The 26,698-nt window shown below is 39.5% G+C and overlaps 1 protein-coding gene across 3 annotated transcripts in view; it reads right to left on the bottom strand.

The window, feature by feature from the left end:
* Positions 1 to 12,614: 12,614 nt before the first annotated feature.
* Positions 12,615 to 26,698, bottom strand: part of RXRA (retinoid X receptor alpha) — a 1,663,729-nt gene continuing 1,649,645 nt past the window's right edge. For all 3 annotated transcript variants that reach the window (XM_044058644.1, XM_044058646.1, XM_044058645.1), the window contains exon 12: positions 12,615 to 26,163. In XM_044058644.1, coding sequence (XP_043914579.1) covers positions 26,016 to 26,163 — 148 coding nt within the window. In that variant the 3' untranslated portion in view covers positions 12,615 to 26,015. The remainder of the gene's footprint in view (positions 26,164 to 26,698) is intronic.

Genomic DNA, 26,698 nt, shown 5'->3' with positions numbered 1-26,698 from the left:
CCTAATGGCCAAGGTTGCAGAAGTGCAAACCTTCTTACCCCATCTGTCTATCTCTATCAGAAGGGGTAGGATTTTTAGCGGTAGAAGCCTTAATGCCCTTGTGTCCCTGTGAAATAGTCTCTGGATCTGCAATAGGATTTTTAAAAAGGAACTTGTGGGACTCAGGGACCCTGTAGTTTCTGTCTGGTTTTCTGGGAGCAGGAGGCAGGGAATCAGGGGCCAAACTAGAGTCCGAAAAAGCATCATAAACAATGTCTAGTACAGGAGGAATAGCTAAAGGTCTATGCTGAGGTAGGAGAAGGAAATCCCTAAGCCTCTTTTTTGACTCAGAAAAATCCTGGCTTTCCCGTGGAAATGCTCCCTTAGAGTATGTAAGGTTTCCACCAAAAAAAAAACCTCATGAGGGGAAGCAGAGGGAATGGTGTCCTCTGCATCAGAATCTTCATATGTAAATAAGGGCAAATCCTGATCATCAGAAGAATCAGAAAAAACAGAATCCTGATCAGAAGATTCATAATCAACTTCAGTCGTAGGCCTCTTAGAAGTGGGGGGTTGGCTACCCCTGATTAGAGTTATTAGATCTTCAGTCATTCTTATTTGTTTTTTAGGCATAGTGGCCTGAGCGTGTGACCTGGGCGTCGTTTTTTTAGGCATGGATCGAGATTTAGGCCTAAGTAAAGAAGGAGGCGTCAGTTTAATATGCAAGTCCGTAGGCCTGAATACACCCTCAGAAGCCGGTACCTGCACAGAAGCTCCGGACCCATCCAAGGTACAAACATCCATGGGTTCCATACTTGAAGCATCTCGTGGCATACCGGACTCCGAAAGGGTCTCAGTAAAGGCCTGCGAATCAGAAGTAGTGGGTATCAGGGGCTACAAAAGCGCCTCACTGAGTACCGGCAAACTGGCGACTGGCCTAGGAGAAGTGTCATCGGCAGTTTTGGATCTCGGGGGCCTGTCTCTGTCTTTATCTTTGTGTTTTTTCAGAATCCCCGTAGTTGGATGGCTAACCGACATTTCTGGATAATTAAACCGAGAACCGAAATATTTTGAGCCGAAAATATACAGACGACGATAGTGCGCTGATTACATAAAACACAAAATCGACAGCAAGGTACGTCGTGGTCAGGGCATAGGCAAGGAATACAGTACGAATGAAAATCTTTATGAGGTATTTGCTTTCTACAAGTAATGCAATTATTAACTTTTACTGACATCAGTAAGGAGCAAGAAAAAGTTTCCCCAATGGGGTACTTAGCTTTAGTTGAAGACTAGTTCTGAAACTCGAAAATGAAAATTTCAGGAGTCAGCCGACTGGCATTTGCGAACTGCATCTGCTTCAGGCACTGTATGGTAAGAAAGACTGATGTAATGGTGTCGGCTGCATGTTTTATACCCCTGATGACCTGACGTCATGGAAGAAGGGACAGCAACCGACGCAGGACCCAAGACTTTGTTAATCAGGCCGACTGAGGCTTACCTGCAAGCAGATAACCCAAATGTAATGACTGCAACAGTGAAACACGAAGAACATCCAGGATTGCAACAGTGAATACACTCGAACATTTACAGTTATGGTAAGTGTACACAACTGTACTATGTTCTTCGTGTTTCACTGTTGCAGTCATCACATTTGGGTAGATTCCCAAAGCTGAGGAAATGGGTGGAGGCAGTCAAGGAAACTAGGGGCTGGCTAGGATGCCCTGCAAGACTGCAGAGGCAAACCTTGCCCTGGGTTTGGAGAACAGAGGCGGGTGGTAATGCTTGGTTAAAGTGTGAACAGATGTCCAGTTGGCAACCTCCAAGATGTCCCTAGTGGGGACTCCTCTGAGGAAAGCTGCAGAGGTGGAGGCTGCTCTGGTGAAGTGTGCCCTGACCCTCTTGGCGGGAGGCTTACCATGCTGTTGTAGCAAAAATGGATGCAGTGTGCTATCCACTTGGAAATGGTTTGCTTGGAGATGGCTTTGCCTTCTGCCCCTGTAGCAAAGCTAACCAGCAATTGATCAGACTTTCTGAAGGATTTAGCCCTGTCCAGATAGTACATGAGCTGTCTGTGCACATGCAAATCTAAAGAATGAAGAATCCTTTCCCCCTTGTTCTGTGGATTAGGAAAGAAGGTGGGCAAATTAATGGATTGATTGAGAGCCACACTGGACACCACCTTAGGCATGAAGGATGGGTTAGTTCTGAGGGATACCCGGTCTGCATGGAAGATGATGAATGGTTCCACAGCCATGAGTGCTTGCAGCTCAGAGAGACTTCTGGCTGAAGTGATGGCCAGAAGAAAGGCTGTCTTCCAGGAGAGAAACTTTAGCTCTGCAGAAGAAGCTGGTTCGAAAGGAGGCAGGGTGAGCTTTTCCAAAACAAAGTTAAGGTCCCAAACCAGTGTAGGTGCCCTTCTGGGGGCCTCAAATTGCCAGCCTCTCTTAGGAACTGTTTGATCAAAGGGTGTGAGAAAAGTCACTGCTCAGTGGGAAAGTGAGCAGAAATAGCAGAGGCATAAATTTGTACAGAGTAGAAAGAGAGACTACTGTGTAGTAGGTCAGCTAAGTAATCCAGGATGAGAGGGATGGAGGGCTGTGACGTATTGGCCCCTTTAGCCTGGATCCAGGTGCAGAACTTTTTCCATTTATCTGCATAAGACTTTCTGGTGCTAGGGCATCTGGCCTCACAGATAACATCCAGAACCTGTTTACGGAGGATGGCAGATTGGTTTGGGGTTAGGGAATAAGCCAAGCTGCCAAATTGAGTGTCTGCATTTGGGGATGCATGAATTCCCCTTCCCTCTGGGTTAGTAGGTTTGTAATCTGAGGATGATGCCATGGAGGCAGCAGGGACAGGCTGTGCAGTAAGGGATACCAGTGTTGTTGGGGCCAGTCTGGAGCTATAAGAATGGTCTTTGGTTTTTCCTCCCTTATTTTGAGCAGTACCCTGGGGATAACAGGAAGGGGAGAAAAGGCACAGACCAAGAGGTTAACCCAGGGGAAGGACAGGGCATCCACTTTCCAAGCCATGCAGTGATGCTCCCTGGTGCAGAATTTGCTGAGCTGATGGTTGGTGTGGGTGGCAAAGAGGTCGACCTTCAGGGTTCCCCATTTCTGAGTTATTAGAGTGAAGGTACTTCTGTTGAGCTGCAACTCATGTGGATCCAGAAGGTTTCTGCTTAATTGGTCTGCAGGGTGTTCAGAGAGCCTGATAGGTATTGTGCTAGCAGGTGTAGTTGCATGGAAGAGGCTGTGAGCCAAAGGGTCATGACCAGCCTGCACAGAGAGTAGGAGTGAGTCCCTCCCTGCTTGTTGATGTACAACATCACAGTGGTGTTGTCTGTTTTGATCAGGAGAACCCCTGGAGAGAAAAGGGGTGTGAAAGCTATCAAGGCGTGCTGCACAGCCATCATCTCTTTTAGATTGATGTGCAGGGAGATTTGTTGTGGGCTCCATTGGCTCTGTATGCACTTGCCATCCAGGTGTGCACCCGAAGCATAGTTGGATGCATCTGTGGTTAGGGTTTGGGTGGCGGGGTGTGGGGAGAAGGACAGTCCCTCCTTGTTGTGGATGCATGCTGTTGCCCAACAAAGAAATTATTTTCTGACATCAGTTAGTGCAAGAAAAAAAGTATCCCCAATGGGGTACTTAGCTTTAGAAGACTTCAACTTTAGTTCAGAAACGAAAACTCAGGTAGCGGCCAACCGGCACTCGTGCGAACTGCTTCTGCGTTGGGTACCATGGCAAGAAAGACTGATGTTAATGGCATCGGCTGCCTTAATTTATACCACTGACGACCTGGCATCAGTCCTCAAGTGACAGCAACTGACGCAGAAATACCACGTCTCTGGTAATAGGGCTGGCCGAGGGCTACCCCGGCAGGGATAACCCAAATGTGATGAATTCAACAGTGAAACACGAAGAACATCAATGCAAATCACAATTCATTTAAACTGAGTGGAAGAAATGGAAAGAAATAAAAACAAGAATCAAACTGAGTGATGTAACTTACAATAGTAGCAACAGCAATAACCAGTTTGAAAATTACAGACACACTTAGAACCATTGTTGACAAAATGCGAGCAGAATTCCATAGCTGAGGTTGAACCGAGTCCATCCCAGCTAAATGTAAAGTAAATATAATATAGCAGTGACAAGCCACCAAACAGTATCCTGTATTTAGCTAATGTGAGTTAGTTTTGCTTACCTGTGTGCAGTGTCTGGGTGAGCTACATCAGAACTTTATTACTAGCGACTATCACCCTGAAAAGATAATTCACAGAGACAAATTATAGTATAGCAGTCCCAGATAAAATAATGCCGACTTAAAATGCACATCTTGTGCATCGATTACTTAATAGAGGAGCTGCACTTTAAAACAAATCACTTAAGATCTACAGGCTAGATAAAGGCCACGTGTGACCTATGCCTATGGAAACAATGACATTCAAAGGGGATAAAGTTAGAAAGCCCCCTACAAAGAAAACAGACAGTGCTACTTTCCCATGTACTACATTTGCTGAACGGTTATCTATAATGATGTAAGTTCTGAGTATTTTGCACTGTGATTCTAAAACATGTTATAGTGGATATCAAATTACAATGTTTTTCTTCCCCATGACTACATCTGTACACACAGCAACCTCTGAATTTGAATAAAATGTCGTGCACTAAGCTTAACCCAGCCACTGGGGATGCACAAGCCAGTGCATTTTTTCGTGCCGGTCCCAAGCCCAGATAAATGGGGAAGGTTGCATCAGCAAGAGCATCTGACATAAAACATTTGCCAAATGAGATATGCGGAAAACAATACAGATTTACATACTGGATCGGTTGAGGTCCGGGTTAACGACGACCACCACCAGTACTGTTAGCCAACAGGGTGCTGGCAGAGATTGGGCTACTGTTGGCCGAAGGAGGAGGAGGAGAAGAAGAGGGGGAAGGCATGCCCGAATGCAGTAAGATAGGAGAAAGGTTACGAGTGTGGTAGTGAGGGTAGAAACTTTGAATGTTGGCAGCATGACTGGGATAGGGAGAGAGCTAGCTGATATGATGGGAAGCATGACTGGGATAGGGAGAGAGCTAGCTGATATGATGGACAGAAGGAAGGTTGATATATTGTGTGTGCAAGAGACCAGGTGGAAAGAAAGTAAGGCCAGGTGTTTTGGAGGTGGGTTCAAATTGTTCTATCATGGTGTGGATAGGAGAAATGGGGTAGGGGTTACCCTGAAGGAACCGTATGCCAAGAGTGTTTTGGAAGTGGAAAGAGTGTCAGATAAAGTGATGTTTATGAAGCTGGAACTTGATGGTGTAATGATGAATGTTGCTAGTACAAAGGCTCTGCAAGTTGAGTGTGCGATGGATAAGAAAGAAAAATTTTGGAGCGAGTTGGATGAAGTGGTGATGACTGTACCCAATGGTGAGAGAGTGGTGATTGGAGCAGATTTCAATGGGCATGTTGGTGAAGGGAACAGAGGGGATGAGGAAGTGATGGGTAGGTATGGTGTTAAGGAAATTAATGCAGAAGGTTAGATGGTAGTGAATTTTGCAAAAAGGATGGACATGGCTGTGGTGAATACATAGTTTAACAAGAGGGATGAGCATAGGGTGACATAGAAGAGTGGAGGGAGATGCACACAAGTGGATTATATCCCTATGCAGGAGGGCAAGTTTGAGGGAGATTGAAGACTGTAAAGTGGTGATGGGGGAAAGTGTAGTTAGGCAGCATAGAATGGTGGTCTGTAGAATGACCTTGGTGATCAAGAAGAGGAGGTGGGGTCTGAGGGCAGCACCAAGGATCAAATGGTAGAAATTGAAAAAGGGTGATTGTGAGGTGGAGTTCAGAGAAGAGTTAAGACAGGCACTGGGTGGCAGCGAACAGTTACCGAACAGCTGGGTAACTTACAGCAGAGCTAGTAAGGGAGACTGCTAGAAAGCTGCTGCGCGTGACATCTGGACAGAGGAAAGAGGACAGGGAGACCTGGTGGTGGAATGAGGAAGTACAGGAGAGTATACAGAGAGAAAGGTTGGCGAAGAAGAAGTGGGATTGTCAGAGAGATGAAGAAAGTAGACAGGAGTTTAAGGAGATGAGGTGCATGGCAAAGAGAGAGAGGTGGCAAAGATTAAGGCGTATGGAGAGTTGTATGCAAGGATGGACACTAAGGAGGGAGAAAAAGGACCTGTACCGATTGGCTAGACAGAGGGACCGAGCTAGGAAAGATGTGCAGCAGGTAAGGGTGATAAAGGATAATGAGGGAAACATACTCACAAGCGAGGAGAGTGTGTTGAGGAGATGGAAAGAGCACTTTGAGGGGCTGATGAATAAAGAGAATGAGAGTGAAAGAAGGTCGGATGATGTGGGGATAGTGAATAAGGAAGTGCAATGGATTAGCAAGAAGGAAGTACAGCTATGAAGAGGAAGAATGGAAAGGCTGCTGGTCCAGATGACATACCTGTGGAAGCTTGGAGGTGTTTAGGTGAAATGGTAGTGGAATATCTAACCAAATTTTTTAATAAAATCTTGGAAAGTGAGAGGATGCCTGAGGAGTGGAGGAAAAGTGTTTTGGTACTGATTTTTTTAAGAATAAGGGTGATGTGCAGAGCTGTAGCAACTACAGAGGGATAAAACTGATCAGTCACAGCATGAAATTATGGGAAAGAGGAGTAGAAGCTAGATTAAGAAGGGATGTGATGATTAGTGATCAGCAATATGGTTTCATGCCAGGAAAGAGCACTACAGATGTGATGTTTGCTCTGAGAGTGTTGATGGAGAAGTACAGAGAAGGTCAGGATGAGTTGCATTGTGTCTTTGTGGACTTAAGAGAAAGCATACGACAGGGTGCCTAGAGAGTTGTTGTGGTATTGTATGAGGAAGTTGGGAGTGGCAGAGAAGTATGTAAGACTGGTACAGGATATGTACAAGGGTAGTGTGACAGCAGTGAGGTCTGCAGTGGGAGTGACAGATGTGTTTAAGGTGTAGGTGGAATTACATCAAGATCAGCTCTGAGCCCTTTCTTATTTGCAGTGGTGATGGACAGGTTGACAGAAGAGATCAGACAGCAGTCCCCGTGGACTATGCTGCTTGCAGATGACATTGGGATATGTAGTGAGAGAAGACCCTGGAGAGGTGGAGATATGCTCTAGAGAGGAGAGGAATGAAGGTCAGCAGGACTAAGACAGAATATGTGTGTGTGAATGAGAGGGAGGACAGAGGAATGGTGAGGATGCAGGGAGAGTAGAGTTGGCGAAGGTGGATGAGTTTAAATACTTGGGATCGACAGTTCAGAGTAATGGCGAGTGTGGAAGAGAGGTGAAAAAGAGATTACAGGCAGGGTCGAGAAGAGTGTCAGGAGTTATTTGTGATGGACTATTACCAGTAAGAGTGAAAGAGAAGGTCTACAAGAGGGTAGTGAGACCAGCTACGTTATATGGGTTGGAGACCATGGCACTGACAAAAAGGCAGGAGTCAGAGTTGGATGTGGCAGAGTTAAAGATGTTAAGATTTGCACTGCGTGTGACGAGGGTAGACAGGATTAGGAATAAGTATTTTAGAGGATCAACCCAGGTCGGACGGTTTGGAGACAAAGCCAGAGAGGTGAGATTGCATTGGTTTGGATGTGCTGAGGAGGGATGCTGGGTATATTTGGAAAAGGATGCTAAGAATGAAGCTGCCAGGTAAGAGGAAAAGAGGAAGGCCTAAGATAAGGTTTATGGATGTGGTAAGAGAGGACATGCAGGTGGTTGGTGTGACAGAGCAAGATGCAGAGGACAGGAAGAAATGGAAATAGATGATCCGCTGTGGCGACCCCTAATGGGAACAGCCAAAAGAAAAAAGTCCTGAACCAAGCTTACACACACCATAGCACTCTCCTTGCTGTTTAGTCTAACACAATAACAACTCTGGGATAACATCCTGTATGTGAATTTTGAGCTGTGCTCTGTATCATGTTTGAATCACTAAAGAAGACAAAGAAAATGCACATCTGTGGTGAATAAATGGGTATCATTTTACCATATTTTCTTCTACAGGTATTTCAGTGTGTGAACAGTCATTTTCAGAAGCCACGACATACTAAATTCACAGGTATGAATTACAATAGAAATTCAGAATCATTTTCAACTATGAAAAACACAAACTTATTTATCATATAAATATTTTCAAAAGGGAAAATTTTCTGGTTCTGATGCAAGATTTTTGTGAATGCTTATTATTTATGTAAAAAACTGCTCTAGAAAAATTAACAGGTAACTGTCACTACCAGGATATAACTTTTCCTTAAAGGCATTGTGTACATGTTGGACATCTTAACACTTTACTTTCTAAATAACTTTATCAAGAGAAGCATTATAGTTAATTGTACTTCTGTAAAAAATATGTCTTATATACAAGCACACAGTAAACCCCAATACTTAAATATATCAAAACTCAAACTGCCAAAAAACTTGGCACACATTTTGTTGGGGGGCAACCCCCCTAACATCCCCTAATTTTATATATATATATATATATATATATATATATATATATATATATATATATACAGACATGCACATGAGTCACTGTCACAAGGTCGAAACAAGGTTTATCTAAACAGTGTTTCGGAGGACACAATTTAGCGAAAGTTCACTTTATCGAAAATGCACTTTCACTAAATGGGGAGTGGGAAATTAAAGAAAGCATGCAGTTTGCATGCACCGTTAGTTGTAAATCAACGTATAGTGTTGATTTGTAACTAATGAAGCTATCAATGACATTGTGGTACAGTGGGGATAAGGGAATATTCCCTTTTCCCCACTGTAGTGTGATATCAGAGTAAGAATAATGAAGTAGGGAGGGTGTGGGGGGGGGTGCAGCCCCCCACATGGTGGGTGCAAGGGGCTTGCCCCCTACATAACACTTAGTTTTTTTTTTATGTTGTTTTCTTTAGCGAAAGTGCATAGTCGACAATATGCACTTTCGCTAAAGTCTATTATCGGAAACACAATTCGATGGATTGATTTTCAATAATACAATAGTGACCCGACCCATATAATATATCAACTCAGACTGCATTACAGTGGGAAAAGAGGAAAACACCAGTCCCTGCTGTATAGCGATCTCAATGTTACTGTTTTTGACCTTTTTTGGTCAATATAATGCCCTTCAGTGTCTTGGTTTTTTGACATTGTCAATGTAACCTATAGATATAAGTTTTTGCCTGTGAATATATGCACGTTATTTGAAAAATGTGCACAGACAAAAGCATATAGAATAAATTCTATTTTTTAAATAAAACTTTGTAGGAATATAACATTACATAAGTAAACAGTGGCAATAACAAAGCTGTACACCTTGCTAACATTCCAAGCATCGGGCAGATGACATAACTGACATATCAACTGTGAGACATCTTTAAAGGAACTTAACATTGACATAACCCTGCATTGTAGGAGTCCTCATGAATTACTGTTTTGAATAGTAACAAAAACTGAAGAGATTACTTTTATTTTTCATTTATTTATCCTTTATTGGCCAGGTTAGTTCCACTAGGCTAGTAGCCTCTTTTCAAGTGAGACCGGAGGTATTAGAACTGCTGGGGGAACTTTAGCCAGGGCATCATGGAACTTCCACTATTTTTTTTTTGTTAGCACTAGATGCCACCAGATGGCCTTCACTAGTGCTTGAAAGAACTCCAAAATGGAGGCAAGCAGATGCAACAGTATGAAGGAGAGCAGTATCAAAATGTTTGAAAGTATTGAGAAGGATGTTGAGCAGAAAGAAATTAAGAGCGGATTCGATCACTGTAAGGGATGATACAAATAAGCAGCTTCTTAGACTAGCTCTGTAGGGAAGCATTGCAATGATAGATGAAGGATGGCGAAATGAATAATGGAAAGATGCTGGTGTTGCTTGGCAACAAGTAAGCAGGAGATGAGTATGCTGCATCATGGGATGAGATGGCAGACCATGTGTTTGCCGAGAATGAGGAAGACAAAGAACAAGATTTTTTATAAAGGTACTGGCAGAAAAGAATCATTTAATCATTTCAGAGTACAAGTAAAACATTTTCAGCAGCTACTGGTGTTAAGAGGCAAGAAAAATGTACTTCTGAATACTTATTAAAAAAAAAGGAACATGGTGAGACTAAAAACTAGAAATGGTGGTGATGCACAGCGTTACTTTGTTTGCGACAACTTAGTTATTCCATTAGGGTTTTCTGTAACTGATAGAATTAAGTACAGAGGGCTTCTGTGACATTTTGTGTGAAATTAAATTTTTGCTGCATGAATTCCTAAATGAATGTGAAAAGAAAAAACTTTTACCCATGGAACAATTATATTTTTGTTGGGCAAGGACTGAATTTAAAAAAGCATGGGTTTGTGCATCTTGTAAAACAGGAAGAATTAAAGAAATGCTTACTTAAATTCTTTGATAAAACTGAAATTAAGAAAATAACATATGAGAGAGATGTATGAAATGATGGTTGGGAAATGGATGTTGTGGTAAACTGAAATCAGGATGTTTGCAACATTTACCTGTTGATATTTGTGGAAAGTTTTAAGGGTACTATACAAGTACCAAGGCCAAATGAAAACTTGCTATTTATTTATTTTATTTATTTGTTTTACATTTGTTGACCGGGCTAGTGTAGCTGGATACTTGTCCATTTTCAGTAGTGGCCCGGGGAGAAAAGCTCCAAGAAATCATAAAAAGTTAATATAGAAGTTATGACAGATATTATAAAAACAGCAATTGTTACATAAAAACATTATTTTTTTTTCACACAAGAAGTACAAATTATAATACTCATACTCATTTTGTGAGAAGGTACAATATACATATATACATAAATTTTATATGCAATGATATAGTATATTGAAACATAAAGGGAAGATAATAAAGGATGTAGGGTAAGAATTAGTGAATAGGAAAAGAGTTAGTCAGAGTTAGTACAGAAGCATAGCCAGTGTTTATTGAGATATAGTTTTAGATTCCTTTTAAAAAGTGAGAGAGAAGTCTGAGATGTGATTTCAGAGGGTAGTTTATTCCATATTTTTCCAACAGAGTTAGAGACCAAGGAGTCACCTGCTGAGTTGTTGGGTTTGGTAGTATTGATCAACAGTTTGTTTGAGGACCATAGATTCTTGAGATTATTATAAGGTATAACGAGGCTAGAGAGTATTGGAGTGTTGCTGGGTTGATACAGAGTCTTGTGGGCTATTGTGAGCTGGTGAAATTAGAGCTGGTTAAGGAATTCTAGCCAGGCTAGTTGTCTTAGATTCAAACATTGATGGGTTCTAAAAGGAGAGCCTGTAGCAAATCTAGCAATATTATTATAGGATGATGGTAGTTTGTTGAGGTTGTTTCTAGAGAGATTGGTGTATATAGGAGAAGCATAGAGTAGAGTGGAGATTAAGTGGGTTCTGGCTATAGCGGTCCTAGCTACTGGTGTAAGATAGGGTTTAATTCTGTAAAGGGATCCTAGTTTTTTGTTAACTAATTTTATTGTGGTGTGTATGTGAGTATCAAAGTTGAGATTATGTCTATTGTTATTCCTAACAGTTTAGTGGTTGGGTCAGGAGAAATAACAGTACTGTTGTTGGAAGTGAGAGTGAAATGTAAAGAGGTGGACTTTCGGGTTGGTGTGAAGAGTAACAGTTTAGTTTTCTTGGGGTTTAGGAGGAGGCAGCGGTGTGAGAACCATTGCTATACAGTGTTGAAAGCTTTTTGGGTAAGAGACTGAAGTTCAGTTTGAGAAGTGGCTGATCAGATTATAGTAGAGTCATCTGCATACTGAATGCAGGTCATTAATATAAATGGAAAATAGGAGTGGGCCTAATATGGAGCCCTGTGGGACCCCCAGGGAGATAGAAAGGTGATTAGATAGTTTATTTTGCCAGAGTACAGCCTGCTGTCAGTTTTCTAGGTAACATGTGAACCAATTCATAGATAGAGGATCAAGTGAAAGAGAATTCAGTATGTGTAGAAGTAGTTGATTAACCATGTCAAAAGCTTTAGATAAGTCAATTGTGGGAGCATGGAATACTTAATTCAAGAATGTAAAAAGTGAAGAGATGTGTCAACGGATTTAAGAATTAACCCAAATATTTCACAGGGAATTTGAGATGAGTAAAAACTTGCAAATTACCTGTCTATGAAAATCAACCTCAAGAGTACATCAGTTGTGTTGTATTCGCTGTCACCTGCAAGAGCAGCGGAGCTTGATTAACAAAAACTATTAATGGTATTTTTTCTGATAAATGTTCTGTAGCAATTCATTTTGTATACAACTGAGTGCATCAGTAGGGCCAATGATCTTACTGAAGCTTAGCACAGCAAATCAATCACATCTACAACAAGAATTTCATTTGATGACAAAGCAGGTACAGGAAACCCAATGGGGACAAAATCTACCAAGCAATTATCAAACAGTTAATAATGCCAATGAATTGGGACTTGCATGCCAAATCAAAATCTGTGTTTTTCAAACAAATTCAAGGTTCACCTTAACAATACAATTCTTGCAGTCACCATTCGTATTTGAAGAGATTGATTTTAGTGCACACACTGAAACCCCTTTCAAATACCTACCACAATGAGATTGCCACTGGTTAATTACTAACCACATCAGGAAAAATACAAAGGATGAATATCACATGTAACAATTTTATTAAACCTCAGGGGAAATGGTTCAGTTTACTACTGAAACCCCTTTCAAATACCTACCACAATGAGATTGCCACTGGTTTACTACTAACCACATCAGGAAAAATACAAAGGATGAATATCACATGTAGCAATTTTATTAAACCTTAGAGGAAATGGTTCAGTTTACTGAAAAGCAATTTAGATGTTTAAGGATTTCCTTTTGAAAATTTAGTACAAGATTTTAACCACCTAAATGAATACTACTGGTGGTTGGGAAGGGGGTAATTCTGGAAAATGGTGTGCTATCAAAAACGGAATTACTAAAACGCCAATGTGCAAAGCAGGAAATTACACAAATATCAGTGATGTGATTTTGTGTTTTGGCAGCTGCTTGTAAAACAGGTGTTTTTTTTTTTATTCTAACTCACATAACATACACTGCAACATTATAGCTGAAGGACAGGTCCAACACAGCTGCAGGTATCATTCAAACAAAACATTTTTGGAAATGGCTCACTAGAACACAGACTGAAACAGCAGCAGAACAAGGAACAGCACCCAAAAAGACCACCAACATGAGAAGAAAATTGAGTGAAATGTTCATTTAAAAGGTTCACAATTAACAGTTTTAATATTGTTCATCAAAAATATTGGCATTTCTAACAGAAACATATGGGGTTGTGGAATATTTCACAGTTGAGCAGGCCTGCGGAAATGCCAGGTTACATAAACATAAAATGAAAATAAAACAGACAAAATTACAAGGGAAAGGTATCCACTAAGCAACTCTCTCTGCAATAATTTGATACACAGTCTTAAATGTTTAAAAACCTCTTTTGATTGTTTTTCTTTTACTTGACATTTTACTCAGAATATCAACAGTTGCACAGAGAATGTATACAACAATCCAGAGAAAGAAACCAAAAAAGTATTATCCAAGATTAGATGAAGGGATAAAATTACATTTTGTACAAAAATATATATATTTTTCTTTAGACACTTTTTTTTCTAAATTTTAGCTATGGGTCTATAGCCAAAGGCATTACTACATGCTGGGGTAAGGTAGAGCTACATCAATCCAGCTGCCACTGACCCATCTTAAAATAGATGCGTCTCTGGGCAATTTGTATTACAGCCAAACACCTGTTGCACACACTTTTCCTCCTAACTTCATTGAAACCCGAAGCATAAGAAAGAAATTAACAATTATTTTAAAAAAGCAAGCATCTCTAATTGGAAAATCTTAGTTTAACCAATTAAGCAAACACTTTTTCCTAAATTTCATAAAACGTATAATACATTAAATTAGAGCATGCACTATTTTTCAGCAATGCGAACTATACCGCCTGGTTAGCCACATGTTGACTTTTGTATGCATCCAGCCTTTAACTTAAGAAAAGAAAGGTCACTTTTGTGTTTTATGCAAGACATCAGCATTCAGTTCACTTGCGGATAAACTACAAGACAGTTTCAGTACATTGCACTGAGACAAGTACTTACTGCCTGATGGCATATCTACAAATAAACCACTGACTGAAAGAAATGTATCTGAATTCAGTTGCTCTACAACATTCAAAGACAAACCGAGCATTAAAAGTAGAGCTGGATATTCTGATAGGAAATAACTCATTTTATCAGTTTCCAAGTGGCTTGACACAAACAAAGAAAATAAAAACGAGAGAGGTATATGAGGCGATGACAACTAATGCTGCATGACAGTAATCTCCATTTGGCTACAGTGGTAAAAACTCTGATAGCCTGATGTGAAATAACTGCTAAAAAAGATGGATAACAATTATCTGGATGGCAATGGCTAGAAAACAGACAACAAACTTTTCTCACATAATGCACACAAACACATATGCATACAAACATATGTACTTCAAAAAGCTTAAGAACAAGTTTTAAGTGCTCATTTAGAAACAACATTTTGAACCCCGGCTCTTAGTGCTAACAAATATGAAACAAAATCCAACATTTCAATTTGTAATATGCTGTTTGCTTTACCAATAAACGCGTTTAGTCTGTAACAGTGTGGTATTACTAAAGAGCCCAAATATTACTGAGAAATCTGCAAAATAATTTGAGCTCTAGTTTACTATGTAATTCTGCATTTCTAAACCAAGTTAGTTTTAGTGTTTTCATGCTGCTAAGTATTTGTCTTTACATGAATAGTTAAATTTATTTCAAAATACAAAGCCCCACAGACAGTAAAGAAGCAAAATTCTACTTATCGAGTAACTGTTTTTTGGACCTCCAGGTAAAATTATTTTTTTCCTACTGTTCTGCATCTGATGTATGTATGTGACAAAGTAGAAAGCAGCTTTAGATGTATTCCAGCATACTCAGTAGGGTGAGTCCCACAATTTCTTAAGCTGTATATTATGGATATGACCGAAGAAATGTTCAAATTCACATTTAAAAAAGCTCATCTAATAGGAATACAAAGCATATCTAAAATTTAGATACTCACAAAATCTCTGAAATCAATAAAAAAATGTGCTAAATATCATCATCATATATAACTGCTCTAATCTTTATACCGCTACCAGAACAGGAAAAAATATTTTCAGGTGGGAAGTTAAAAATCCCCTCCATAACAAAATACATTTTAGCAGGTAAAACTTAAATGACGGCTGTCCATAGTATTTCTAAGGGCTAGTGAAACCTCGGACAGCCACACACCCTTATAATGGTACTGCTATGATGTCACTGGAGACTATCAACATAGTGTTATTTCGTACAATGCAGGAATACCAGTTCTAATTAATATACCAAAGTATTCATCAATTGTAACAGCAGTGTCATTATGTACAATACAGGAATACCAGTTCTAATTAATATACTAAAGTATTCATCAGTGGGGATGGCAGACAATGTCAATTTTTCAATGAAGGTCTTCTCGTCCTCTGTGGCAGAATGGAAACAGATGTTACCTGCTAACCAAAAGGTGGACATAAATCCAACCAGCACACAGTGCTGTTTCACGCAGTGTAGGTCATGGGGCCACTTTGCTCACAGGTAAGTAATAGACTAGCTTCCCTTGTGGGCCATTTTAAGCCTAGCTAATTTCCCTTTCAAAGGTGAAAATCAAACCCTGTAACTTGCGTCTGTGAGGTAAACATCTTAACCATTATACCAACTCAAAACTCTCTCCACTTGTCAATTCCACAATGAAAAGAAATGACATAAGAATCTTAACTGAGACAGTGGGACAACAGAACCCTGACTCTGAATCAGTTCAGCATTTCCAGGTATTTCAACGATCCCACTAATTATACAATGACAGAACAAGTGTAAGGGGAAAGGGTTGGGATAAAAAAGAAAAACTCCACTTGTCTACTGATACAAGCATTATGAGTCAATCCATCAATGAAACTAATTCAAATACAAACTTAAAACAATCAGACCATCATTCCTGAAACACTGGCACTACATAGCAAACAAAAAATACAGCTATCTGGTTTCCATGATCCCTTTGGAAATACAGTAATCGATTCTCAGCTAGAGAGTCTTCTGCGTGGAAACATGCGTGAATGGGCGTACCTTCATTGAAGGTTGTGTCAGAGCTGGCAACTCAGTACGTAAAAATCAACTGCCAATCATTAGCGGACCGGAGTCCCGCTGTGGCATCCCCTAACCGGGAAAAGCCGAAAGACACAACAACATGTGGCCTCACAGAACCTGTATGCTGCATCACTTTTGTTCTCTTGAGTTCCTAAGTTTGCAATTCACTACCCTGAGAAAAATGTGTGTATTCCCCTTTTTATTTTTTTTTCTACAGTTATATCTAAGGCTACTTTAAATAAAAAATAGTAATTTGGATCTGTGTCAGGATTTATTTCTTGTATTTGCGTATTATAAGCTCAAACTTGGGAATTTCTATGTATTTACTTTTTTTTTGCTTCCCACAATGAGGGAGTGATGTTAGGACAGTTCTCCTCTACCAAACAATCTTTTTCTATCCCCATAGCATCCAGACGTTGCAAATCTGCATTTGTTGACTGACTATGGAGTATGCAAAGTGACAATGATCCTGTCCTCTTGGCGTTTTTCCAGCATTTCTTTTTATTAGCGATGGAATTATGCAGTATGACACAAATCCAATTATCTGCATGTTTCTCTATTACCTTTCCCACCTGCCGAAACCTACAAAACTAAAAAAGTGAATCACTGTTTGTCAGATGCACGAATGCCTAGATTCCACAGCCGGTACTGAGCTTGTTGCCTCACATTCCCTTTCATCTTGTTGGAACTCCTACTTTTCATATTTTTATGGCTTCTAGTTACCAATAAATACAGACGACTATCAACACAAACACACCCGCTGTACTGAGTGATCCGAATTGTCAGTGAACATACTGATCTGACTAGATACTACTGAATCTTTTGAAATTAAATCTAAATAAATAAATATGAGAAATGCTTAAAACTTGACAGAAGTCGGCCCTTTCTCTTCAAAATAAATGCTTCAGCGATGACAGGATGATGCCATCTTGTGTTTAACATGCAACTGGAAATAGTTTGACCTGACAAAATACAGAAATTGTCCATTTTAGATCTCTCAGATTCTAAAGCACTATCACGTGTGAGTCTAGGTGTTAAGCATGTGTATGATTCCTTAAGTTCTTAATTATGTGAAGACATTTTCATTCATTTATTCGTTCTTTGATTACAAGCTTTACTAGTAATCAGAGAATGAATGAATGTCACACAGTAAAGTTAGTACCAGTCAGTCCCTGCCTTTCACACGACAGGACACAGCTAGCCAATCACTACATTATTACTATGTCAGGCACGTCATTCATTGCTCAAATAACTACAGTCACTAGGATTAGTGTTTATAACTGTGAATGACACCAGCAAATTTAAGTACACTACTGAGACAAATATTTCAGTCTTCATAATAACAGAGTTGATCACCAGAAGCAGCTACGCATTATCTTTTTTGGTGGCTGTCTGCGTGTGAAAGCAAATGGCATTTACACGATCCAGTCGGAACAATTACTGATGTGGTTTGTTAGCAAGGGGGACACTGAACACATCTGACAGCAACAAGCTACGGCCATGCTTTCATTCAGATAGTCTCATACATATACAATTATCTTCAACAAAGTTTTGTTTCTACTGCAGGTGTTTTTTTTTTTGGAAGTACACCACATTTACTGGTTTACCTAGGTGGTTTTCCTTTTTTGATAATTACAGTGATCAGGGTATGGGTGCATTTCTCTGATTGATCACTGCAAACTGAAATCCATTACTGTGGCCATTATTATTTTCCCTTTCTCCATTATCACAAAGTGATAGCAAAAGAGTAGCTACAGTTTGTATTTTTTCGAGGTAGTCTTTTACCAGTTAAAAAAATCATTTGTATGTTTTTGGGGAATGGTGCTACATTTGTGTCTGATAACAAACAGCAAAAATATAGTACTGGGGACATTTGTTTTTTTTTTTTTTCAGACAAACTCAGTACAAACACTTGTTTAAGGATGTGCTTTCTTTTGCAAATAAATTTTACTGGCATAAAATATAACAGCATCGGCTGGCACTGGTAACCATACAAACTGCCCTAAATGTTCCATCCATATATTTTTTAATTGCAGTAAATGTGGAGAGGTGGCTTACATGAAATGAAATAATTCTTGTATAAGTTAAGGCTGTTCCTAATGTCAATTTTCTGGCAAAAAAATATTTATGTATGTATACTGTATGTCCCCATCAGACAGTTATACATACTGCATATTCATCTCTGGATAGGGGCTAATATGAATGTCAGTTTATGCTGCGTGCAACAAGTTGCAAGAGTGTCCAAACATCCAAAAGGGCAAACCTGGAAAACATAGGGAAAAAAACTACTAAGCCTCTTTGTGAAGTTCAATGGTGCAAATCTAGTAATTAAACCTACATTACATCTGTATACAACATCCATGACATACTTGCATTGTACTTTTAAAATATCATAAAATCACAAAAAATCAAAGAAAACCTAATCTCATTATCCAGCAAAAATATACTACATATCTGCACACATTTTACCTTGAGGGCTAGAAAATGGTAGTACACATCTTTCTATGAAAAAAGGACAAAAGATGTCAATCTGCTATAAGGGAAATGTTTTCATTTTCAGTTCAATAAAAATTAAAATAAAGGAGATGTGTTTCACTAAGGAACCGCAATGTGTACATCTCTGCATACATGTCACAGTACCTTTTACCAATTCAGCAACCACCCTAACATGGTGTTCTAGCATAAAGATATGCAGCACCAGAGCTGGCTCCATGGTGATGAATGCTAATGAGGCGTCCCAGGGAGAGGCATATTCTAATTAGCCATGTGCTCTCCCCCTAGGAGATGCCACCCTGAAGGCATCTACACACCAGGGGATTAAAGAAATTGCTTGACTCTGCAGATCAGCACTGCCATCATCACTGAGGAATGGTATTGACCTAGCAAGAGCATGGTATAGGAATGGGGTGGCTGCACTAGACACTAGCATTTACTTTTGTATGGAAGTGCCATAACAGCACCAATGACAGTACAGAGACGGGAGTGAGGCAAATAAACCATACACTAGTGATTACTCTTACATGGAAGTGCCATAACAGCACCAAAGTCTGTACAAGGAATGGGGTTGGGGGATTCACTAGCCACCAAGGAGTACATTTAAATCTAAGTGGCATAATGGAACCAATGGCAGTATGGGGAACGGGGTGTAGAAAATACATTAATCACCAAGGCATGACATATGTGCCACAATGGCATTTCAACCATTATGGAGAAAACAGGAGGCCAGACAGATAAGGTACGGGCACGAGAACTGAGGTGTTCATGTGTGTGTGTGTGTGTGTGTGTGTGTGTGATTGCTCATGCTTTGTGTACTTGTTTATGTGGATGAATGACTAGGAAAGAATACCACTCCCTACATGAGGGAGCAGTTTACTAACATGTGCAGATCAGCGATGATATGCATGCCGTTGTAGTAAATGCAACACTGAGACATGCAAATTAGCCAATAATGGCATCTTACCTCATCATGGCTAACATGTTTCGCACACTGGCATGTCAAGGGAGCAGGTTCTTGTTAGCATGAGCCATACGGTTTGCACTAGGCCCTTTAATGAATCCTTGGGAGTGGCTTCTATAGCTATAAAGGAAATCTTAAGACCCTTGTAAGCATAGTACCATACGGATGATGACGGTATTCACAAAAAAGTAACTTATTTAAGAATAGCTATTTTAAGGTTTAGCTATTTAAGCATCTGGTGCATGTGGTACTTCTAAAGCTGAAATATCTTTATGAATATGAATCTTTGAACCAAACTTTTTAAACTTAGGATACAGCATTGATAAACCTCTGTGTTGTGAAACCCAGTATGCCATACGCACACCAATACTGAGAGATGAAAGGTTTGGGAGAAGCTTTCAAAGAATACTAGTTTCCAAAATGGAAGTCCCCAATGGGCGTAAGTAATGGGATATACTTGAAATTCAATATGGGTTCACATGGCTACCACAAGACCTAAAAATAGCAAAGAACTGAACCAGATGTTTTAACTGTTTAACAGTCAGACGTAAAGGAGAAGAACTGTACATGTGCAGTTAAGATTGCCATAAAACATTCTGAATATGTGATCAGTTACTACAAGTACAGGAAACAGATCTATTACAAAACATTGTAAGTTACCCATTAATTGTTTAAAGCCAGTCAGGTAATAATAACCAGCAAACAAAAAGAAGTTATACATCATGATGCACTATGGCAACTTGAAGTTACAGTGAAAAGCATTTCACAGGGACCATCTTCACCTCCATCACATTGTAGATTCCCTGTACCAAAGGAAATATACAAATGGTACCACGGCAATAGTTCTTACATGCAGATTTCTTTTTGCATTTCTAAGTTACACTGTGACAGGCAATATAAAATTTGCATCTTCACAGCATCTCTCTCTCTCCCCCAACCTCAACTACCTGAATGTACAAGTCCCGCAATTTTTTTCTTTTTCTTTTTTACAATTATCAGCTCTACTGCGAGACTGCAGCTGTGTGAGCCATTTCAGCCTTGCAGAATGTTTTGTTTTCCATGTAGTTGCGCAGCCAGGAAGTTATAAGGGTGGAATGGGATACAGGACAGCGTTCCCCTGTAAAAATGTTTTGTAGGTAATGTCATCTGCAGTTCTGATGGGGTTCTTTTTGATTTATTTTATAATATTATGGTAAATTGTATGCATAACATTTTAGGACTGTATATGCTGAGAGTAGACAAATTAATTTTTAATGGATGCATTTTAGTTGGTTTTGGATTTGAGAGTTATGTTTTATTTTTTATACAAGTTAATTTGTACCTGCTGTTACTTGTCTGAAGAAGTTTGGCCGCTGAACCAGACGAAAAGCGCTTAACATTTTCAATGTGGTACTGTGGTTTTTCAACAATTTTATTAAAGAGCTGAAAAGCTGAAGATTGCTGGGGTTTGAGGTGTTTTTGTCCTGCAATTTTGTCTTTTTCATAAGTAAAGGAGGTAGTCAGTAAGCCATTTATCTAAGGTGACTTTAGACACAGGTGTGCTCAACTTCAATCCAAGAAATGATGCAAACAACTGATCACTTTTTCTGATATATTTTGTCTCATAAAGACAGAAACGTAACTATGTACGTCTATCTAGCAGGTTTAGCAAATATTCTCCTTTGTTGGGATAGTTTGGAAAGAATACTGGAAGATTAATATATTGATTGATGTTGATTTGTGATTCCACCTTCAGCAAAAAGGATGCATTAGTTCATAAGGATACTCTAGCCTTATAGAAAAGTAGACATGGATGTTTCACCAACAATGACTACATTTCCAAAGTTTGTTTGGCAGAGGTAATGGCAACTAAAAATAAGGTCTTCCAAGACCAAACCTTAGGTCACAATCATGGGAAGACTCAAAGGGTGGTAGAATCAAGGACCACAGTACCAGACTCAAACCCCATGGTGGCGTGGGATCTTTAAAAGGGGGTTTAAGAACTGTGCCATGCAAAAAGGTTTTACATAGTTTATTAGAGGCTAGTGAGTGGCCATCAAATTAGAAATCTCTGCCAATTGGACTCTCACTGTTGAAGAGCTAGCCCCCTGGTTGAAAAGCTTTGTCAAGAACTCTTGCACATGATTAACTGGTGCTGAGAACAGATCTATATGCTTTTGAACAGTTCAATGGACAAATCTTTACCACTTATTAGCACAAAGTTTCCTAGTGGATGGCTTAAGGGAAGCTAGCAAGATGTGATGCACAGGGGAAGATAGTATTGACCGTCTGGCTATTATTGGAATTGGAGAAACCAAGCTGTCAGCTTGAGGCTTGGGAGTTCTGGATGTGTCGTGCCCATCGGATGAGACAAGAGTTCCGGAACTGGGTCCAGAATCCAAGGTTGGTGAACTAAGTGAGGCCACAGTAAGAAGGGAAGCCAAATCTGTTGAGGCCAAAAGGGGCAATGAGGGCAACTTTGGTTTTCAAACTGGCAGCTCTTTAAAGGAATTTTGGGATTACAGGAATTGGAGGATAAGAGTAAAGTAATCAGGGGGGGGGGGGGCTAATCGTGGAGAACAGCATGCCTTGATGACTCCTCTTGTGGATCAGGGCAAAATAGCTAAAACAATAACTGGGAGGCTCTGAGCCAAAAGCAGCCATCTCAATACCCTCTCCAGATCTTCTACTGTGAGGCTCCTAAAAGAGCGAGAGGACTGCCTGGAGGGAGAGTCTGGTCTGTAAAGAAAAGAAGGTACCCTTAATGAGACAGGGTCCACAGATGGGGAGTACCTTGTCCTAGGTAGTGTGTCCAAAAATGCTGGAGGATTGGGGATCTTCGCAGCCAATGAGTCCTGTGTTTTCAGAGACCTCAGATCCAAAGAAGGAATCCAATCCAAAGAGGTACTTTTTTCTTTTGTCTGATCTGAGGCAGTTGGGATCGGGTACCTGACAAATCTTCGAATGCTACATGGTCGAGACCAAATGTTCGAAATTTTGAGTGTTCGAAGAAAGACTTTCAATGGCGCCGTACAGTGCAGATAGGGAGAATTTCCCTTTTCTGCACTGAAGCGTGGTCTCGGAGTTGGTATATTTAAGTAGGGGGGGGTGTGGGGGTGCAGGGGTTAAAGTGTTTTTTCTTTTTTTTATTTGATGTTCGAACATCCAAATGTCAAACATTTGGTCTTGACCATGTAATGTTCACCATGGATGTTCGAACATTTAACATGGACCTGTTGGATCTTATGACTTAATTTTTTTGTTCTTTTTTTGGATCAGAAGAAGGCCTTTTTGAAACTTCCTCTGAGATCTTTGACGAAACTGAAGAAGAGCTCAGAGATGATTTAGGCACCTTTTTGGAAGTTTCTCCAGAAAGGGCATCACTGAAAGAGAATCAGAAAAGGGAATCTTTTGGCTGCATTTCCCACACTTCTTAAATCCTGCCGGTGTTTTCTCTTTCTTTAGTGCTTGCAAACAAGATTTTAGGTAATGGGGAGGACAAGCTTGGGAGGTTTGGATTGCAACAAGCTTTTACAAGCAGCAGAGTCGGATCCAATGCCTTGGATCCAAACCTATCAGGTGAGGATGGAATGAAAATTAACATCATCAGATTTTCTGTTTGGTGCATCAAACTAAGATACTTTCATAGTTGAAAAGATTCAGAAGAAAATATGCATTATTTTTAATAGAATTAAGGTAAATGAGAAATGCCGTTATATTAATTTACCCTGCAAAATGTTGCTGCTGTAATGCCATGTCTGTTTCACATGACATTTTATACTGTGCTACTTAAAAAGCCAGGACAACACTGCTGAACAGTGTACTAAGGTGCTAACAAACACAATGAGTTTATGTGACACATTTATATGGGTAGGAATCCCCATTTTTTACACATCCTCTTATTCCCACACTGCAAGATACTTCCATATATTATGCTAAAAACACACACACAAGGGAGCCACAGAGGTCTATGAAGACATTTTCAGTGAGTGCTGATATTTTCAAGTAATTTTGCTGAAAGCCACTTTCAATAATAATGGCATCTTTGCTTTACTTGACTTTTGTACAACCACAGAGTTGGTATATACATACATACACAGATATATACATATAGCTATAATTTGAGAGCAGTGGGTCTTCTGCAAAAACAAAAAAAAGTCACACACACAAACCCACGTGTGGATTGCAGAAAGTGGCCTTCAGTGACTTAATTTTGTGGTACTGTCTCTAGCTGAAATATCCTTTAAAGAGTCAACATGAGTCCAAAATAAATGGCCACAGTGCTAATTTACCTTTATATAACTAAATAAACTAAGTAACCTCTGGTAAGCTTCTCTTTCCATGTCACTTAAGGCGGTCTGGAAGTAACTGTGTTAACTGCCTAGTTACCTTATAATGTATTATGATATAAACATGTTTAAGTAATGTTAGGCTCAAAAGATATGCAGTACATACATGCATTTTATGTATGCAACGCACATCCAAGTCTAAATGCGTTTATAATAGTTGTCAAATTTGTCTATTCAATTTTGGAACATTGGAAGGAATGTCCTAAATGGAAAAATAATACCTGAAAATAAATGCCAGATCCATTGTGAAAGGAGTACGTATCCAAACAGTTTGGGTTAGAGTAGAGAAAAGTAAAGTTTCTTCATACAGCCAATTAACATGCTATGAGTTTTCTGTTGTAAACACATCCTCTGAAGTACTTCACGTGTTTGGTATCTCAGGAAAGTCCATTATAACATGGATGGCAAAAAGTACTACCGGCAGCCCTTTACATACAAATGCATTCTGCTGCCATTCCTACACTGAAAAATGTGTGAAGAAAAAGTGCCCTCTGTAGCCATTCAAGTGCCCTACTGATTTTCTGCCTATTCCCAATCCTATTTTGTAGCACCTACGGGTGTTGTACTGCTGCTACCATTAAGGCCTCTAATGAGGCTACCAAATGCATGTGAACATAAATGTACTCTGGTACATGTTAACTGCGTGCATTGTCTTTAAATGACATGACAATACTGTTTTGTCACCTGTACATCTTCAGCTGCACATACAAGTACAATGCCATTCAGACACGAGTCACATTCTGAGGACCCTTATACACATGCGCCCTTCTGTTAAATGCACACATATGGTATAAGTTCATCTTTCTGGTGCAACCGAGCATAACGGCATCCAGAAAAAAAATATTTGTGGGTCTGGTCTATTTTATTAAGCAGCATAATAAAAAAAAACACTAGACCCTAAACAAACTCCACACTCAAAGGAAAAAGCACTTTCACTGAAATGCCATTATTAATTTTGTTTGCTTATTACTGACACTGGGAGAACATCCATTCAGACATTTGCAAATCTTGCTGCTTGAACACTGTGAACATTAAGTGAAAAACTTTAAAGCAAAATACTCAGCAACACTTACTGTACAATCCTCCACTGTGTGTCACCACCCAAATACTCAACCATAACCCATAGCATTCCTACATCAACCTGTCTTCATGTGTAAGTGAAACACTGAACTGGTAGCAATTGTGAATCGTGACCTCTGTGTACTGCACTTTACCTGAAAGCTAGGTCAAATGTGAATCTGGTGATCACTGCATTGAAAAAAGAGAAGATGCATGCAGTCATGAATCAAATATGTATGAAAAAGACTTGCAAATAAATTGCTCTAACAGTTACTAAGAATTTCCAGTGTCTTAGCCCCAAATAAGAAACTGTATTTAAATACTGTATGAAACCTGGATAACTCTCAGTGTCTCACATTCTGATTGACTAGAGCTAAACAGCAATAACTGTGAATAGCAAAATCTTTGGGAAATAGTTCTTACATTTACATTCTGTTATATACAACAAAGTCAAACTTTATAAAGAGCACAGCCGGGAATCAATCTGCATTGTGCTCAAACAAAATTGCATGTGTATGTGTGTGTAACACACCAAACAACAAAGACACGACTTCACAGACCGAAAACATGAAGCGTCACAGCAATGGTTAGAAATTCAGAAATTTTCCATTCAGCTTTTCTTCTTCTTTTAAAACAGAATATTCAAGTGTATGAGCCCAATGATCATTGAATATTCACTGACCTTAGTCAATATGCATCTGTAGCTAAATGTCCACTGATGGGCATGTGCAAACAAGAAGATAGATATATTAGAGTCAGTGTTTCAAATCTCAGGCACTGCCTTTCATCAAACACAATTCAAGATGAAACGCAGTGAAGCTAATAAAGGCTTGTGACACAGAATGACTCCTCTAAGTTTTTATCCAGGCAAATCAGAAAAATCAGTGTAGGAGAGAGGAGATGGGCAGAGTCTCTCTCGCTCTCTCTTTTTCTGGGGATGATAATTCTCTTCACAGCCACAGAAATAGTTCTTTCTTGTCCATTTTCTGTGATTATGTCAGTTGATGTGGGGCCTCCAGCATTTCCATAAGAAACGTATCGATAGGTGTGTCACCTATTAGCTTGAAGAAGAAGAGGTGCTCCAGGCATTTCAGGCCAATCGAACGAAGTGCAGGAAGGCGCAGAAGAAGTTTAGCAAACCTGTAAGATGGAAGAAACATAGGTGAAACTGCAAGAAGCCACTAAGATTAAAGTATGCGCATGTTATGAGTGCACTGACAGTATTGGTTTTGTAATTGTTATATGGGTACATTAGCTACAATATGCTTAGTCTGATCATTATCCATGTACTTGAAAGGCAAATGCAGGCTATATAGGTGCACACAGTTACTGAATATATACATCAGAAACCCCCCCCCAAATTTAACTTCCTTCTGCTTTAAATACAAAATTTTGGAATAAATGAAAACAGGATCAAATACTACCATTACATTAAAGATCTTGTTTAATCCAATAGGATCAAATAATACCGTTACATTAAAGATCTTGTTTAATCCAACAGGATCAAATACTACCATTACATTAAAGATCTTGTTTAATCCAACAGGATCAAATACTACCATTACATTAAAGATCTTGTTTAATCCAACAGGATCAAATACTACCATTACATTAAAGATCTTGTTTAATCCAACAGGATCAAATACTACCATTACATTAAAGATCTTGTTTAATC

The sequence above is a fragment of the Protopterus annectens genome, chromosome 16.part0 (assembly GCF_019279795.1).
Source record: "Protopterus annectens isolate FY-2018-M chromosome 16.part0, PAN1.0, whole genome shotgun sequence".
Taxonomy (NCBI): Eukaryota; Metazoa; Chordata; order Ceratodontiformes; family Protopteridae; genus Protopterus; species Protopterus annectens.
The sequence above is the reverse complement of the archived record's forward strand: the minus strand, read 5'-3'. Positions and strand labels throughout refer to the sequence as shown.